Genomic DNA, 17,321 nt, shown 5'->3' with positions numbered 1-17,321 from the left:
TCGAAAAGAGGAGATTCCAAATTACCACATCTCTGACAGGGAATATTGGAACAGACATATGCACAAGTACCACCTTTGAGGCGAAACGAATCATACAGTGAATAATTTGAGCAACTGAGATGAGCAGTAGTTGAATTAACCGATAACTGAGATTCTGTCAGAAAAAAGTACATCGGGTTTGGCAGACTGCAAGTGGAAATGGACATTGTTGAGATTAGAATTCAGAGGGTCCGGAAAATTTACCGCCAGCAATTTACCACTGCATCAGTTTATCGCATAAACAATTTACTGCTGCGTAAGTTTATCACATTTTCCCGTCTAGAAGCAATGAGATGTGTTTGGTCAATTCATAAAAAGTTATTTTTTATTTAAGTTTCTGTCTTAAGCTATGATTAGCATATTTTTTGGAATTCTATGAACTATGAGGGAATAGTAGGGAAATAAAAAAAAACACATGTATGGAAATATGTAATTTAATAGGTAGATTATGTATTTTAATAGTTACATGTATCACAAAAATAGTGAAAAATCTATAATTTGAACAATATAACAATTGGTTAATTTTAAACTAAACTAATTATAACATTAGTTATGTCATAGTACACTGCAAAAATTCAAAATGAATGTTTATGCAATCTTCAGAATCAGTCACGTTGGGATAATTAATTATTAAGAAACTGTAATATTTACAACACAGTATGTAAATTATTAATAAGAAATATTATGTGCTATACCGCTTAGATAATCAACAATATCACCCCGTTCATCGTATGCACTAACAAGCCTTTTAATTCTTAAATCACAATCACGATTCTTCTTTTTTTTTTTGTCGCCCAGATCACTTCCACTTAAGTTAAAGGAATTAAGTAGGTACCTACCTAATTCCAATTTTGGAAAATAACAGGCAATTAAATTAAAGCACCTGCAATGGTATGTATTTCTAGGAAATGTATACCTAGCATATAACCTCCATTTTTAACTGCACTTAATTCTTAAATAACACCTATAGAAAAGCCATATTTTCAATTTAAAATGGCCAATAAATTTATATAAATTATATGTATTGCCTGGCGATAAAATATGCTAGCGATCATTTGTAGGCTATAAATTTTTTATAAACTTAAATTTTCTTAAATTTTTGTCGATAAACTTTCCTAGACTAAGTCTAGGAAAGTTTATCACCCGTAATTCACTGCCAGCAATTAATCACTAGCAGTTTACCACCGCGTCAGTTTATTGCATAAACAATTTATAGCCTACAAATATCGCCCAGGCAATACATATAATTTATATAAATTTATTTTTAGCTTAAGTAGCATTTTTAGTGTTTTAGGGGAGTGGAGGTAGGGCTTGCCGATTAGGGAGGTACTTATATATTTATAATCTCTTATAATCACAACATTTTCTTATTTTGAGTTTATTTTTCATCCTTTTGAGTTTGTGAACGCATCATGTCGGTGGAATTTTTGAAATCAGAAAAAAGAAAACTGAAATTGTGCTTTAGTGGGCATTTGTTTCCTAAAGACAGGCAAAATGAAACAAAAATTCATTGGAAGTGTCAAAATTACCGAAAAACCAAATGTGCCACTCGAGTTACCACGGCAGATAACACCATCATTAAAACATGGAAGGAGCACAATCATTGTGGAGACACAGCAGGAGTTGAGGCAGCACAACTTCTTGATACCATTCGAACTTATGCAGAAACAACAAATAATATGCATCACAGTATTATTCCAAATGTTTCGAGAATCTGTAGCCTAGCAGCAGCTCCTAAGCTTCCAAGTGTAGATGCAATGAAATGAACGATCGAAAATATAAGAAATCGAAATTTTGATGGCTCAGTTCTTCCAACGCATCGTAGAGACATAGTTTTTACAGAAGAATATAAAACATCGTGCAATGGAAAACTATTTCTACAATTTGATTCTGGACCCGAGGACAATCATATGTTAATTTTCAGTACGAAAAGAAATTTGCAGTTGTTAACGCGAAGTGAACACTGGTATGCCGATGGGACTTTCAAAACTCTTCCCTTACTTATTTATCAGCTGTATACGATACATGGATTCAAGGACAAAATATCGCTTCAATTAGTTTATACATTATTGCCTAACAAGTCTGAGGAAACATATATATCTCTACTAAAGCAGCTGAAAGTACTGGAACCGGTTATGTCCCCGCAATCAATAACTATAGATTTTGAGACGGCGATGATGAATGCTTGCAGAAGAGGTTTTCCTGACTCTTCGCAACTGGGTTGTTTTTTCCACTTTTCACAATGTATTTTTCGTTCCATTCAGAATAATGGATTGAAACATTATGAAACTGATGCTAATTTTGCTTTAAATATGCGAATTTTGGCAGCAATTGCATTTGTGCCCATTCAGTTGTAACGATCATTTTTGAACATTTCTGTGAAAATAGTGTTTTTTCTCCAGAATCAAGAAGTCATAGATTATTTTGAGGATACATGGATTGGACACCCAACCAGACGACATCTTCGTCGACCAACAAAGTATTCCCATGAAATGTGGAACATACGCCAGCTTGTTCTTGAAGGAGTACCAAGAACGAATAATTCTGTTGAAGGGTGGCATAGAGGATTTAAGGAACAAGTCGCGGCTTATCATGCCAACATTTGGAAATTTATCGATTGCATTAAAAAAGAACAAAGTATTAACAAAATGTGCATTGAACAATATTTTAGTGGAAGTGATCTGGACAACAAAAAAAAAAAGAAGTATCGTGATTGTGATGAACTAATTAAAAGGCTTGTTAGTGCATAGGATGAACAGGGTGATATTGTTGATTATCTAAGAGGAATAGTGCATAATATTTCTTATTAATAATTTACATACTGTGTTGTAAATATTACAGTTTCTTAGTAATTAATTATCCCAACGTGACTGATTCTGAAGATTGCATAAACATTCATTTTGAATTTTTGCAGTGTACTATGACATACATAATGTTATAATTAGTTTAGTTTAGTTTAAAATTAACCAATTGTTATATTGTTCAAATAATGGATTTTTTACTATTTTTGTGATACATGTAACTATTAAAATACATAATCTACCTATTAAATACATATTTCAATACATGTGTTTTTTTTTTATTTCCATACTGTTCCTTCACAGTTCATAGAATTCCAAAAATATGCTAATCATAGCTTAAGGCAGAAACCTAAATAAAAAATATTTTTTTTATGATTTGACCAAACACATCTCATTGCTTCTAGACGGTAAAATGCGATAAACTGACGTGGTGGTAAATTGCTGGCGGTAAATTTTCCTAGACTCAGAATTGAGACTACATATATTTGTGAAATGAACTAGGAAGTGTTTGGGAGGTTTAGATCTACTCAGACTACCCACACTACTCAGACTCCCCCCAGTCACTATCCGGCAAAGTAGAGGTAGCAAGATTATACACTAGCTGATCCGGAAGCCTCCTAAAGAGTTACCAATGGGTTCAGTCCAGTGTACTAACTAGTGGCCGTCCTGCGAACACTGTTTTAGAGCTGTACCCTCAAAATGTAAGGAAGATTGGATCTCGCCATGATGTTTATCATAACCTCAAAAGTTATCAGTCATACTGCATGATGGAAGAAATGGGGAAGGGTGGACTGGAACTTAGTTCTGGAGGCTAAACATAGGTTCCACAACTTCAAGCCTCCAACAAGCAAAATTGGTGGTATTGCACCGGTTAATGAGAGTCATCTACCACCTAGTATTGCCTGATAACAGAGGGGCGGCATTCCTCCATGTGCTGTGGGCATCACACCTCGACCCCTGCTTACGTTGGTTCATACCTGGATGGTCACCCATAGTGTTCTTGTGCATGGAGGTTATACCCAGTATTACTAACAGTCACACCATCGTAAAGGTGCAAGCAGAGGATTTGGCTGTCACAGACTGTCCGGACGTCTTCGAAATTGTGTCTACTTGACTTGAATGTCACCTGAATATCAGTTCCATCAGCATTTTAGACCTCCGGTAGCAAGTACAGCTTGTCTGGCATATCTGAGAGAATTTCTGTGACAACCTCAAGGACCATATATATACCAATCAGAAAAACATAAAAATGCATCTATATATATATAAAAAAAAAAAAAAAATTTGGTTGTCACTAAATTTTTCGATAATGTCTGTGAAAATCATTTTCAGAAGTTGGCAGCCTCCAAGGCTCAGAGCCAACTTTTGTAGAAATTTCAGACTGATTTTTTAAGGTTACCTATATTAGCTCCATTTGCAATTGTTCTTGGTCTACTACCATCTGAAGAATCTGTTATATAACTCACATTATCAGAAGTTTGTATTGTTCTGTAAATTGTGAATCTTGAGGATGGAGCAACATCTGCCTTAATCTATTCCCCTGTATACCTTTTCCCCTTCTGTGTTTTGCATATTCATAATTTCTATTCATTTCTCAATAATATTTTCCCATTATTCCAATAAAATTTTAAAGCATCTTGAAGGAGACAATTTATAAATATTTGTAAAAATAAAAATTATGATAAAAATACTAACCTTATGATCTGTAGTCAAACCTGTACACTAGCATTATTATTACTGTTCAAAGAGTAGCATCTTTATCAAAAATTTACTGACTCTTTTCTGCATTTTGAATGAGTTAACATTTCTGAAAATGTCAGCAATCAAAATGAACATGCAAAAGTACTAACCATGAGTGGAGAAATCAGCATACTAGCAACCAAGATAACAGGATTATTATCCATTAGGCCAACTGAAGCTATGATGCTAAAAAGTTGAATAAAATAATCAACAGCAAAGATACTGCTATAAAGTTAAAAATAACTTTTAATAATTAAAAATAATTTAAAAATATAAACTGTTGCCTTATTAAAAATGACTACAGGGAAAAATTATATTTTTGCAGATGTTTGTGTATTTAACATTATGGTTAAAATAATGAACAATACATCTACAATACAGCTGATATCATTCTATAAATGTAAATTAACAAGTATAAAAATCTGAATAATTTTTATATAAAAAATATATTTTTTCATTTGATGATGTATCCAAAAATTCAGTTTATAATAGAGGATAGTCCAAAAAGGCAAACAAAAAGTTGCTTCTTCTATTTCATTTACTTTTTTTTTTTTTTTAGATCACACTTATTTTACCATCCTGCCATTTTACAAACATAAGTTGCTTCACTGAAACAGCAAAAGAAAAATAAATTCTTATTTGTTCTCATTCTCAACTTTTATATATTGTCTTGTTAGTTTTGTATGCTTTCCTACACCCCCAGGTCTAGGAAAGCATACAAAAAAAAAAAAAAAAAAAAAAATGATTTTTTTAAAATTTTTATATAATTATACATTATTTTACTGTATTATGGATACTATATCATGTAATACTATATTTCTATTGCCTCAACTTCTAAACTCCCTAATGACTTTTTTTCTGTTAGTGGCATAGTTCACATAATTCAACTCCTCCACTTTAGACAATTTTAACATTATAAAACTACTTATCTGCTCGATAAAAATGTCTTAAAATAAACATTTAAAAAAAATTAAGTGAAAATATAAAAGCAGAAGCCATTAAAGAATTTAATTTAAATTAATGACAACACATTGTCACCAATTTATGGACTAATTCAATGGAAAGGTTCGGTGAAACACAAGTAGTTGCTCTTGACATCTCAAAGGCTTTGATCGTGTTTGGCATAAAGGTCTTCTAATCTTCCATCTTATGGTATGCCAACTGTTTTTAGTAACTGGTTATCCAGTTTTCTCTCTGATCGCTCACTGAGGGTGATGGTAGATGGCTCTCTTGTCTTCTAACTTCTCCACTAATGCCGGTGTCCCCCAAGGTTCAGTTCTTTCACCACTCTTTTCCTCTTGTATATCAATGACCTTCTTCCATTGACTGGAAATCCTATCCATAGTTTTGCTGATGATAGCACATTGCATTCAACTTTTCATTTTGAGAAAACTTGTCCTGCTCAATCAGCTTCAACTTCTCGAAAATCTGCTACCAATTCCTTAAATGCCGATCTTCAGGTAATTCTCCAGTGGGGCAAAGACAACTTAATTGATTTCAACCCTTCTAAAACTCAGTCTTGTCTTATATCTCGCAAAAAGGATTCTTCTGCTCCTATGCTTATGTTTAGTGACATTCCGATTTCTAGGCAAAATGATATATCTCTTTTGGGGATTACCCTGACTTCTAATCTTTCTTGGCACAAGCACATTACAAATATTGCTTCCTCTGCATCTAAAAAACTTGGTTTTCTCTTTCGCTCTCGGCGTTACTTTTCTTCCAAACAGCTGCTCATTCTGTATAAATCGCAAATCCGCCCTGCCATGGAATATTGTTCCCACATCTGGGGTGGTGCCCCCAAAACCTCTCTCAGGCTTCTTGATTCCATTCAGAAGAGGGCAGTTAGGTTAATTAATGATTCATCTCTAACAGAGTCTCTCCAATCGCTTTCTTATAGAAGCACTGTTTCTGCTGCATGCCTCTTCTACAGATACTTCCATGGGCACTGTTCTTCTGAATTGGCTTCTATAATTCTCGCTCTCTCTTTCAAAACAGTCCGAACACGTGCCGCCACCAGCCAACATGTATTTACTGTCCAACTTCAAACCCACAGAACCAACTTTTCATCTTCCTCATTTATTCATTCAACTGCCGTTTTCTGGAACAACCGTCCTTCATATGAATTTCCTGAAACTTACAATCTACAGAAGTTCAAGTCCAATGTCAACAAATATCTTCTTTCATCTTCTCAACCTCCAACCCAAGAACGGTACTAAGTTCTATAGGTTCTAATACCTCTCGTGTTTGGGGTTCACATAAAAAAAAAAAAAAAAAAAACACATACTCTTCAATAAAACTAATTTATTCAAAAGCATTACATTTTAGATCACATGCAAGATAAATAAATATAGTTCCAAACAAACCATTATATGCTGTTCATCAGGATGACATCATTAAAACCAGGAACCTGGCGAGTAATTCAACTTCTTGGATTAAAAATGTGTGCACTGCACATGATAATGTATCATAATTTCATACATAGGTTATATTATAATTCCAAAAAATGGTTGCATTATAATTCCAAAAAACATTAGCCCACTTTTTTTGCATATTGGCTGCCTAAATTTCTGTTTAATGTTCTGCTGTTGAATTTTCTTAAGTAGTTTTTCAGATTTTTCCAATCTCTTTATAGATTTATCTCTATAATTTCAAAAAAAATTTAACCTTACTTTGCATCCATATGCATATTCTAATAGTTCAGACTTTTTGTGCCCCTCTTTTCTACATATTTTAATTGAAATTACAGCACCCTGAAGGAACAGAAATACAGAGATGATACCTAGGGTAATGGCAGCCAAGGATAAAAGTTACAGGCACTAATTGTGTGTGAACACATTTAATGATACAAAATGATGCTTACAAATGGACAGATCAATATGATGTTAATATGGCATGGTTGCAGATATGTGGAGCTAAGCATCTTGGCATTGTGCTGCACAGGTGACAACAGCCTGCAGTATTTCCAACCAAGGCTGTTGCACTTGGTCCCATGAACATCCATGGTCTGTGCTAGCTGTGGATGGTTCTGTAAACAGTGTCCAATCATGGCCCACATATGCTTTATTGGGGGGGGGGGAATCCAAGAACCTGGCTGGCCAAGACAATATGTCCACCACAAAGACATATACATATACTGTGGTATATGTTCAAGCATTGTCCTGCTGAAAAATTACATTATATGCTCCGGTAAGAAAGGAGAAAGCAACAGGCTCCAGAATACAGAACACCAACAATGACCAACTATCAAAACTGATCACTTCCCACACCAATACACTAGCAGGGCATTCAGCATAGTGTTCAATGACTCAAGGATCACTGCATTCCCCACAACATTGCTACATATGTATATGGTGCTGATCAGGCCCCAAGCCGAAGCAGGATTCATTGCTGAAGATTGCTTTACAACATGTTGTTTTAAATTTATGGGGTTTTAAGTGCAATGGCTACTTAGGCCATATTGCACTTAGAAAAGTGGTTCATACTGCCTGTTTGGTTCATGTAGACGCAATTAGAAATGGCTATATAGTCCTATTCGTTTTAGGAAGGAGAAGAATTCTGCGATGTTTGATTTTTCGCTTATGATATGGCTAAGTGATAAAGGTACCTTTAAGCTTGCTAGAGAACTGAATGACACTAGTCGAGCATTATGATACAGAGTACATTCTAGAATGTATGTGTTTGACTGTAAGTGGTGTATGACAATGATTACACTGAGGAGGGTCATTCCCTGACAGGAGGAACAAATGAGTTAAATGAGTATGACCGATTCTGGCTCTGGTTAGGATTACTTCTTCTTGTCTGTTTGCAATGAGGTTAGAAGCCCATAATTTTGGTACAGGTTTAATTTGAAAAAGTTTATTATGAATTTGTGCTTGCCATTGTAGAGTCCATCGACCTTTACATATACTTCGGATCTTCATTTTATAATCTGTGAAGGGTACTTAGGAATTTGTTGGGACTGCTCTCGATGGATGTTTGGCAGCATCATCCGCAATTTCATTTCCTGGTATTCCAGTATGGCCAGGTATCCAGCAGAAAATAACCTTTTGTTGGCACTCTCTCAGACGTATCAACTCTGTTCTAATGAGCTTTAATAGAGGGTGAGTAGCCGGGGGGTTGTTTTGCAAGGCTAATAAGGAACTCTGCGAGTCTATGTAAACTAAGCTCTTTTGAATTGACATATGGAAAATACTTTCTATAGCAAGCTTTATGGCATATAATTCAGTCGTGTAACTACTGCACTCTGTTGGGAGAGATAGAGAAATGATAGTATCAGGGAGTACTACTGCTGCGCCTGATCCACTCTTAGACTTCAATCCATCTGTATAAATTTTGGCGAAGTCAGGATAACATTGAGTATGCACTATGTGGAGCTGTTGGATGTTAATATCTGATAGAGAGTGTTTACCCCACTGGTAGAAATAATTGTCGCAAGATGGCATGATGACAGACCATGGAGGATCAGGATCTACAGGATCTTGTAAGATTTTATTGAAGTGTATATCCCAATCTTCTGCTAGCTCGAACATGGTAAATGGCTGATTATAAGATAAAGCTGTTTTAGCCTAATACCAGCAGGCCGAACTGTCTGTGGTTTGTTTCTATAGAAGGTCATAAACTGTGGATTGTAGAGTATTGGCCAATTAGGATGGGTCACCTGGCTTTGGATCTTGGTTGCATAATTCAGTAGCAGCATCTTTCTCCTGATATTTAGGGGAGGTTCATGAGCTTCAACATACAAACTTTGCACTGGAGATGTTCTGAACCCACCTAGTGCTGTTCTGAGAGCTGAATGTTGAATAGGATTGAGGCGAGATAAAGCGCTCTCCCTAGCAGAATCGAAGACAGGGGCACTGTAGTCCAATCGAGATCTGATTATGGATCTATATAAATGTAGCAGCCTTTGGCGATCTGCTCCCCATGTTGTGGCTGATAAGACTCTTAGTATGTTCAGTTTTTTTTGACAAGTAGTGCGGAGATGTTCAATGTGCTTTTGGAAATTTAACTTATTGTCAAAGAACAATCCTAGTAGACGAGTACAGTTAGCTATGGGAAGAGGATGGTTATTCAAGTGTAGCTCAGGTTCAGGATACATATTTCATCTGGAGCAGAAGTGTATGGCAGTAGATTTCTGGCTGGATAGTCTATAACCATTTTGTGTCATCCATGTCAGGATACGATTCATTGATATTTGAAGTTGACGTTCAATATAATGCATGTTTTGGGAATGACAGGAAATCGAGAGATGATCTGCGAATAGGTATGAATCCAGAGTTTTCGGAATGAGTTCAATTATATGATTTATTCTCATTGCAAACAAGGTAGCGCTGAGAACAGATCCTTGTGGAATTCCTTCTTCTTGGATAAAGATTTTAGAGAGGGTTCCCCGATAATGAACTTGAAAGGATCTCCGTTGAAGAAAATTTTGGATAAAATATGATAAATTACCTCTCAGGCCAAGAGAATGTAGATCCTTTAAGATTCCAAAACGCCACATAGTGTCAAAGGCTTTCTCAACGTCAAGACAGACCATGACGAGATGTTCCTTTTTGATGAAAGCATTTCTGATATTTGTCTCGGCTTTGATCATAAGATCCAATGAAGACCGGTTTTTCCGGAATACAAATTGTTTGTTACTTATCAAGTTTTCAGACTCAAGGAACCAGGTGAGACGGCAATGTATCATTTTCTCAAGAGTTTTGCTGAGACAGCTGGTGAGTGATATCGGTCTGTAATTTTGAGGAACCGAATGATCTTTACCGGGTTTTGCAATCGGTATTACATAAGAATGACTCCAGGAGCTGGGGAAGGTATGTTCACAAAAAATTCGATTATAAAATATGAGCAGTGAAAAGAGTGATCTTTGGTCCAGATTTCGGAGCATTACATAATATAACCCATCAGGACCAGCAGCACTGTTTCTTGAGTTGGTAAGAACTTGCTGTAGCTCGAACATGGTAAATGGCTGATTATAAGATAAAGCAGAATTGTCAGTGTAATTCAGTTTGGATCTCTCTGCAACTGTTTTACGTTTTTGGAATGATTGTTCATAAGCATTACAAGAAGACAACAGAGAAAATACAATTCCCAGTGCATCTGATATATCTGTGGGATTAGAGAGTTCTTGTCCATTCCAGTTTAGTAGCGGGGTGGATAGAGGTGGCAATTTATTGTTTAAACATTTTATTTTTCTCCAGATTAATCTGATATCGGTATTTTTATTAACTGATGAGGCAAATTTAATCCAAGTTTCTTTTTTTGCTTTGCGTCTGATGTAGCGAGCTTTAGCTCTGAGCCGTTTATAGTTAATAAAATTGAGGGTGGTAGGATTTTTGCGGAAGAGATTCCATGCTTTGTTTTTCTCTTTTTTTGCGTTATTGCAATCTTCATTCCGCCAGTAATTTTATTTTTTGTCTATTTCTTGCTTGATATTGAAGTATGGTGACTGATGCAGCTGCCAGGATTTGAGTCGTGATGTGCTCGGTAACACTATTGATGGAATCGGTCTGAATGATATCGTTGTCAAATGAGATGTGCGATCTGTATTTTGCCCAGTCAGCCTTTGAAAATTTCCATTTAATTGGACTTTCTGTTGGGTATGAACAGGATGTTTGAATTTTGCAGATTAATGGATAATGGTCGCTACTATAAGGATCACTCAGAGGTATCCAATCTATACTTGGAAAGAGTATTGGGGAACATATGGAAAGGTCTATAGCAGATGTTGAGCCAGTAGGGAGATGCACATATGTAGGAGACCCAGTATTCAGTAATGTTAAATTCTGCCTATTGATCAACGTTTCGATAAGCTTACCTCGTCTGTCTGTCTGAGGTGGGAGAACCCCATAATGGGTGATGGTCATTAAAGTCTCCTAGTAAACAAAACGGTGATGGTAACTGCATAACAAGATCTTCAAGTTCCTGAATAGTATACTGATGTTTAGGCAGAAGATAAATGGAAACCAATGTCAAAGTAATACCACTAACAACACGCGTGGCAACGGCTTCTAAGGATGTTTGTAAGGGAATACGTCTGGCGGGGATGCTTGAATCCACGAGTATCGCTACTCCGCCATGAGCGTTATTGGAGACAGCCCTGCCTTGCCTGAATACAGTGTAATTTTTGATTGCAACTGAGACCAGTGATGTCAAATTAGTTTCTTGCAAGCACATTGCAAGAGGTTTATAGTGATGAATTATTTCATGTATATCGTCTATGTTACTGCGAAGACCTCTACAGTTCCGTTGGATAATATGTTGCATTATTTGGTTTTGTAAGAGGAAGATGAATCTGTCTGCTTTTTATGCGTAGGTTGTTTGTGACGGTCAGATTTAGATTTTTCTTTTCTAGGAAAATTAGGGCGTCCTGAATCATTTTTATCCTCCATATCTCCATCTGCATATAATTCAAGAAAATCTTCTTGGTTGGGCATATCATCAGTATCCATGCTTGTTGGTTGTTTCACCTCCACAATATCTGATTTATGCAATTTTTCTGCCACTGTATTGTGGGTTATGTTCTGAGTTGGAATTGTGAGTGGCGTATTATTACTTTGGTCCACTAACTGTGATTCAGATGTAGGCTGAGTTGAGAGTACTGATCGAGCCCAGTCGGCGATCGATTTGTCTGGAGAGACTGACACTTCTGTCTGACATGGTACTGATTTGTAACTATGGGCAGCCGAAGCATAAGTAGTTTTTGGAATACTTGATTTTCCTTGTCTTCTAGCTTCTTGAAAAGATACTTTATTTTCAGTCTTGTATTTCTGTATTTTTTTTCCTAACTTCCAAAGATCACAATCTTTGGAGTAGGCTGGATGATTGCCCTTGCAATTAGGACACTGCGGAGTTTGTGCCTTGCATTCAGATTGAGTGTGAGTTTTGCAACCGCAATTTGAACATGTTGCATCTCCACGGCATGCTTTCTGGGAGTGGCCAAATTTCTGACATTTGTAGCATCTCAGAGGGTTTGGGATAAAGGTCCGAACACGACAGTTTAAATAGCCTGCTTTCACTGAGGATGGTAGATTCGGCGAACTAAAGGTTAAAATTATGCTACGGGTTGGGACTAAGGTGCCGTCTTTTCGTATCATGATTCTCTTGGCCTGAGTTACATTTTGATCTTTTAGTTCCTGAATTATTTCTTCCTCGGAAACGTTCAATAGGTCCCATTCACTGATCACTCCCTTGGAAGAATTCAGGGTGTTATGTGGAGTGACTTGAATTGGAATTCCACTTAAAGATGAAAGTTTTAACAGGAGGTCAGAGTGTCTTGGAAGAGAGGTCTCTATTAGCAAGTCACCAGATTGAAGACATTTTACCATTTTTGGAGATGCTGCTGCATTTACAAGGCATCGTTGTATGATGAAAGGCGAAAGCTTGCTGACAGGTTGTGAAGGTAGAGAATGGATGATCAGGAAAGCTGGAGCTTCCTGCTTGTTTGCATACTTTTTTAGTCTTTTCGACAATGAGAAGTCATGATCAGTTTCGTGGTTGTCATGTTGCGAGCTCTTTGGCTCTAATCGTGGGAAATCATTAGTATCCATGTTTACTCCTTTTAGCCCTGGGAGAAGGACTTTCTTCTCCCAGACTACCAGCCCCGCCACGTGGAGGCAGGAGCACTGCCACCAGTGACCAAGCGGTTATTGAGATTAGTAGAGTGAGTTGATATTTAATATAAATATTAAAGAAGAAAGGTAGATTCCCTTTCTGGGCTCTTACGTAAGATTTTTTAAGCAAAGAACCACTTTGAGTGAACAAAACAGAAGAAAATCGCACAACAAAAACAGAACTATATCAATTTCAAAGATCACTTTATAAGTCGCAGGGAAAAATTGCTTACCACTATCGCTTGGCACTCGGGGCCGCTTTACAACATTCTGTATCCCAGGTGACCCATGCCATGGGAAGCAGTCAGGGGGTAACTGATGCAATGATCAATATGCACAGCTGCCCCACCTTCTGCCAGTCAGTGTGCAATGGTTTGACAGATGATGGGTGGCAGCCAGCTGATGTCACAGCTCGTTGGATGGTAGCCAGTGTGGCTGTAAGTGCGGTGTAAACCTGTTGACAAATAAGACTATCCCCCCCATTCTGCAGCCCTCCATCATGCTCCACTATCCATTTGACAAGCAGTTGTATCTTCCTGCAGTCACTCTTGCTAACATCTGTGGTATTGTCACAGCCCACACACAATCTGCTAAACAATGAAGCACCCATCCAGCCTCTTAAAGGCTGATAATCTGCCCTCTGTCAAAGTCACTGAGTGATGATAATGGTGTTAAACATGATGTCTCAGCATTCTCTAAAATCTCCTTGGGCTTCAGAGTGGGAGATTGTAGAGAATGCTCAGATGTCACCTTGCACTATGAAGTTAATTCCAGCAAGACAGAAGCCTGCTTACTGTGTCACACACACACACACACACACACACACACACACACACACACACACACACACACACACACACACACACACACACACACACACACGTTTCTTTGAATTCAACAATCTCCATATTTGTTTTAATATCAGCCAAAGCTTCCGGCTGATTGGTCCTATATTTTAATCATTTGTATATATCTTGGTGCAACTCATCCATCTGCTGATTTGCATGCACTCTGATCATTCCTTCTAGTGCCATAATTCCAATGTCGCAGAATGTATATATGAGTATAATGTACAGTTAAAAAACAATTAAAATTATAGTGGTAGAAAAAGATCAGAAAAGGTAAAATTAAAGATACCACATACATAACAAATTTCATCAGGATTTAAATGAAAATTTATGCAGAGATATACAAAATTTATCATTCAACATTTTGTAAATGTTTGCCCACACATGCTTGATGGGGGAGAATCCAAGATGTCTGCCAGGGGCAAAGGTTGATGACGTTGTAGAGCAGATATCATCTTTTAAGGGCACAAAGAGTGATATTGTTGTACACATTGGCACTAATGATATTAAGAGTAGGAGACCGGCGTAATTACTTAACAAGTACAAGTCAATGCTGAAAAAACCTTCAGTTAGGGTTGAATTTGAAAATGTCTCAAATTCTGCCCAGACACGATAGAAGGGACTATATGTTGAGAGCCTTGTCAATCAATTCAGCCCTGGAGAGATTGCGCAAGGCTCGAGGGGTAGAATTTTTCTCAGCCTGGTCTGTGCATGTTAACAGGAGAGACTGCTTCTACAGGGATGGAATACACTTAAATAGAAAGGGTGCAAGAATATTTGCTGATAATATCGTGGCAGTGTTAGATGGGTCGGAAAACTGCTAGCTTGAGAGGAATACACAGACTAAAAGATTAACAGTGGCTGCTGGCAGAGGTAAAAGTGATTCTTGCACTACTTCTATTGAAATGCAATTGAGCAGCAGGCTGGAAAGCAAGGCAATGGGGATTTCCAGGAATGCTGGGCGTCATAGTGGAACAAGTAAATGCATGAGCTGTGTTGGGGCAACTAAGAGTAGAAACAGGTGCATGTATACTTGCATGTACACCAATGCTAGGAGCATAGATAATAAATTCAATGAGCTTGAAGTGCTAGTCAAGACATCAAAGCCGGCTATTGTTCGGATATCAGAGACATGGTGTCACACAGACATAAGCAGTGCAGAACTGGAATTTGGAAAGTACAATGTGCACAGAAAGGATAGACAGGACAGAAAGGGAGGAGGGATTATGCTGTTAGTTAAGAAACATAAAATCTAAGGAAGTGCATCCAATTGATGTTGGTGGACAACGTAATGTTGAGTCTGTTTGGTGTGACATAAGCACTGGGAAAGGAAAAATGAAAGAAGGAAAAACGAGCCAAATGAATCTGATGAGTTAATGAGCAATTGTGCAGAGAAATAGAGTGGGCCAGTAAATCAGAGTGTCTTATAATGGGGGATTTTAATTTCCCAGAGATTGATTGGAATTTGTGGATTGGTCACTCACACACTAGCAAGGCATTTATGGATTTATTGCATGATTGTTTTCTACAGCAGCATGTTTGGAAGGCGACTAGAGGGAGGAACACTCTTGATCTGATTATCAGTAGTGATTCTTCATACATCAAGAATCTGCAGATAAAGGAACCACTAGGTGGCAGTAATCACAGTGTGCTGAAGTGGGATTTACTCAAAGAGGTAACTACCATCAGGGGTAAAGGAAAGGGTTTTTGCTTTCGTAAAGGTGACTACGGTGGTCTGAGACAGTAATTAAATTCTATACTGTGTGACCGATGATGTTACCAACAGCAAATTCAAAATGGGAAGCATTCAAAGAATTAATCTTGGAAGTTACTAGGCTTTTCATACCAACAAAGAAATATTGTTCAAGATTTAGGCCTAAATGGATGTCGGATAAACTAATTAGACATGTGACAGAGAATAAAAATGCATGGGATACATATAAATTAACATGTGACACAGAAGCCTATGATAGATATAAGCTGGTCTGTAACCAACTTACAAAGGAGGTTAGGCAGGCGAAGGCAGATTACAAGAAATCTATGGCAAGGGATGCAAAGAAAAACAGCAAAGAGTTCTTTACTTATGTAAACTCTAGAAGGAAGGGGATGAATCAGATTGGTCCACTTGATATCGATGGCTCAACTGTTGTTGTTCCTGCTCAGGTAGCTAATAAACTAAATGAATATTTTGCGTCTACATTCACACATGAGGAGTTATTCAGGGAGGGGAATGCCAGAGGTGTATTCAACTCTGGCAGTAAGCTAGATAATCTTGTAATAACTGAGAGTAAAGTAGAAGAGAAATTGTTGAAGATAAACATAAGAAAGGCACCTGGGGTGGATGGAATCTATCCAATTATATTAAAGGAGGCAGCAAAGGAAGTAAGCAAACCCTTAGCCATAATTATGAGAGCTGCCCTGGACTCAGGGGAGGTACCAGGGATGTGGAAATGTGTACCTAGGGACTGGAGATGTAGATGTGAACCCCATCCACAAAGGAGAATCAAAGAGAGAACAAGTAATTACAGACCTGTTAGTTTAACTTCTGTTTCATTAACGGAGGCACTGGTTAAAGAAGCATTGTAGGTTCATCTAACAAGACTTCAGTTATAGCTTGGACACAGCATGGGTTTGTTAAGGGGAAGTTTTGTCAAATCAAGTCAAGTCTTGTCTGATTAATTTGATTGGATACTATGATGTAGTTACAAAGGAACTGGATGCAAAGCATAACTTTGATATCACATATTGGGATCTTAGAAAGGCCTTTGATGCTGTTGCACATGGAAGACTGCTGCACAAATTGGAGAAGTGTGGCATTGGAGGCAAATTGCTGCTATGGATAAAGGGATGGTTAAGTGGGACAAGACAGAGAGTGGTAATCAATGGGCACTGCTCTTCATGGACTAATGTTATTAGTGGAGTCATTCAGGGTTCTGTGTTGGGTCCATTGTTGTTTTCTGTATTTATAAATGATATTGATGATGGTATATCAGGCTTAATGTCCAAGTTTGCAGACGATATGAAGGTTGGCAGGGTTGTTAATGACAAAATGACAGTACACTGCTGCAACAGGATCTAGAAAAGTTGAGCAGATGGGCTGAGATGTGGCAATTGAAGTTTAACATTGACAAATGTAAAGTACTACATATGGGAAGCAGTAATCCCAGAGTAACGTATCAACTCTGTTGTACCATACTGACAGTGGTAGAGAATGAAAAGGAACTGTGGGTAATTGTGCACGCTGATATGAAGTTTTCTGAGCAGTGCAGATAGGCTGCAAGAGT

At 37.4% G+C, this 17,321-nt stretch overlaps 1 protein-coding gene across 1 annotated transcript in view; it reads right to left on the bottom strand.

Moving 5' to 3' along the window:
• The window catches only part of LOC150085556 (uncharacterized), a 327,690-nt gene that overhangs the window by 124,359 nt on the left and 186,010 nt on the right, over positions 1-17,321 (bottom strand). Inside the window, exon 8 of the mRNA XM_090374600.1 lies at positions 4,691-4,766. Coding sequence (XP_090230726.1) covers positions 4,691-4,766 — 76 coding nt within the window. The remainder of the gene's footprint in view (positions 1-4,690; positions 4,767-17,321) is intronic.

This window comes from Mastigoproctus giganteus, chromosome 5 (assembly GCF_048544385.1).
Source record: "Mastigoproctus giganteus isolate SK-2022 chromosome 5, ASM4854438v1, whole genome shotgun sequence".
In the NCBI taxonomy this organism is placed as follows: Eukaryota; Metazoa; Arthropoda; class Arachnida; order Uropygi; family Thelyphonidae; genus Mastigoproctus; species Mastigoproctus giganteus.
This window is presented reverse-complemented; position numbering and strand designations above follow the sequence as displayed.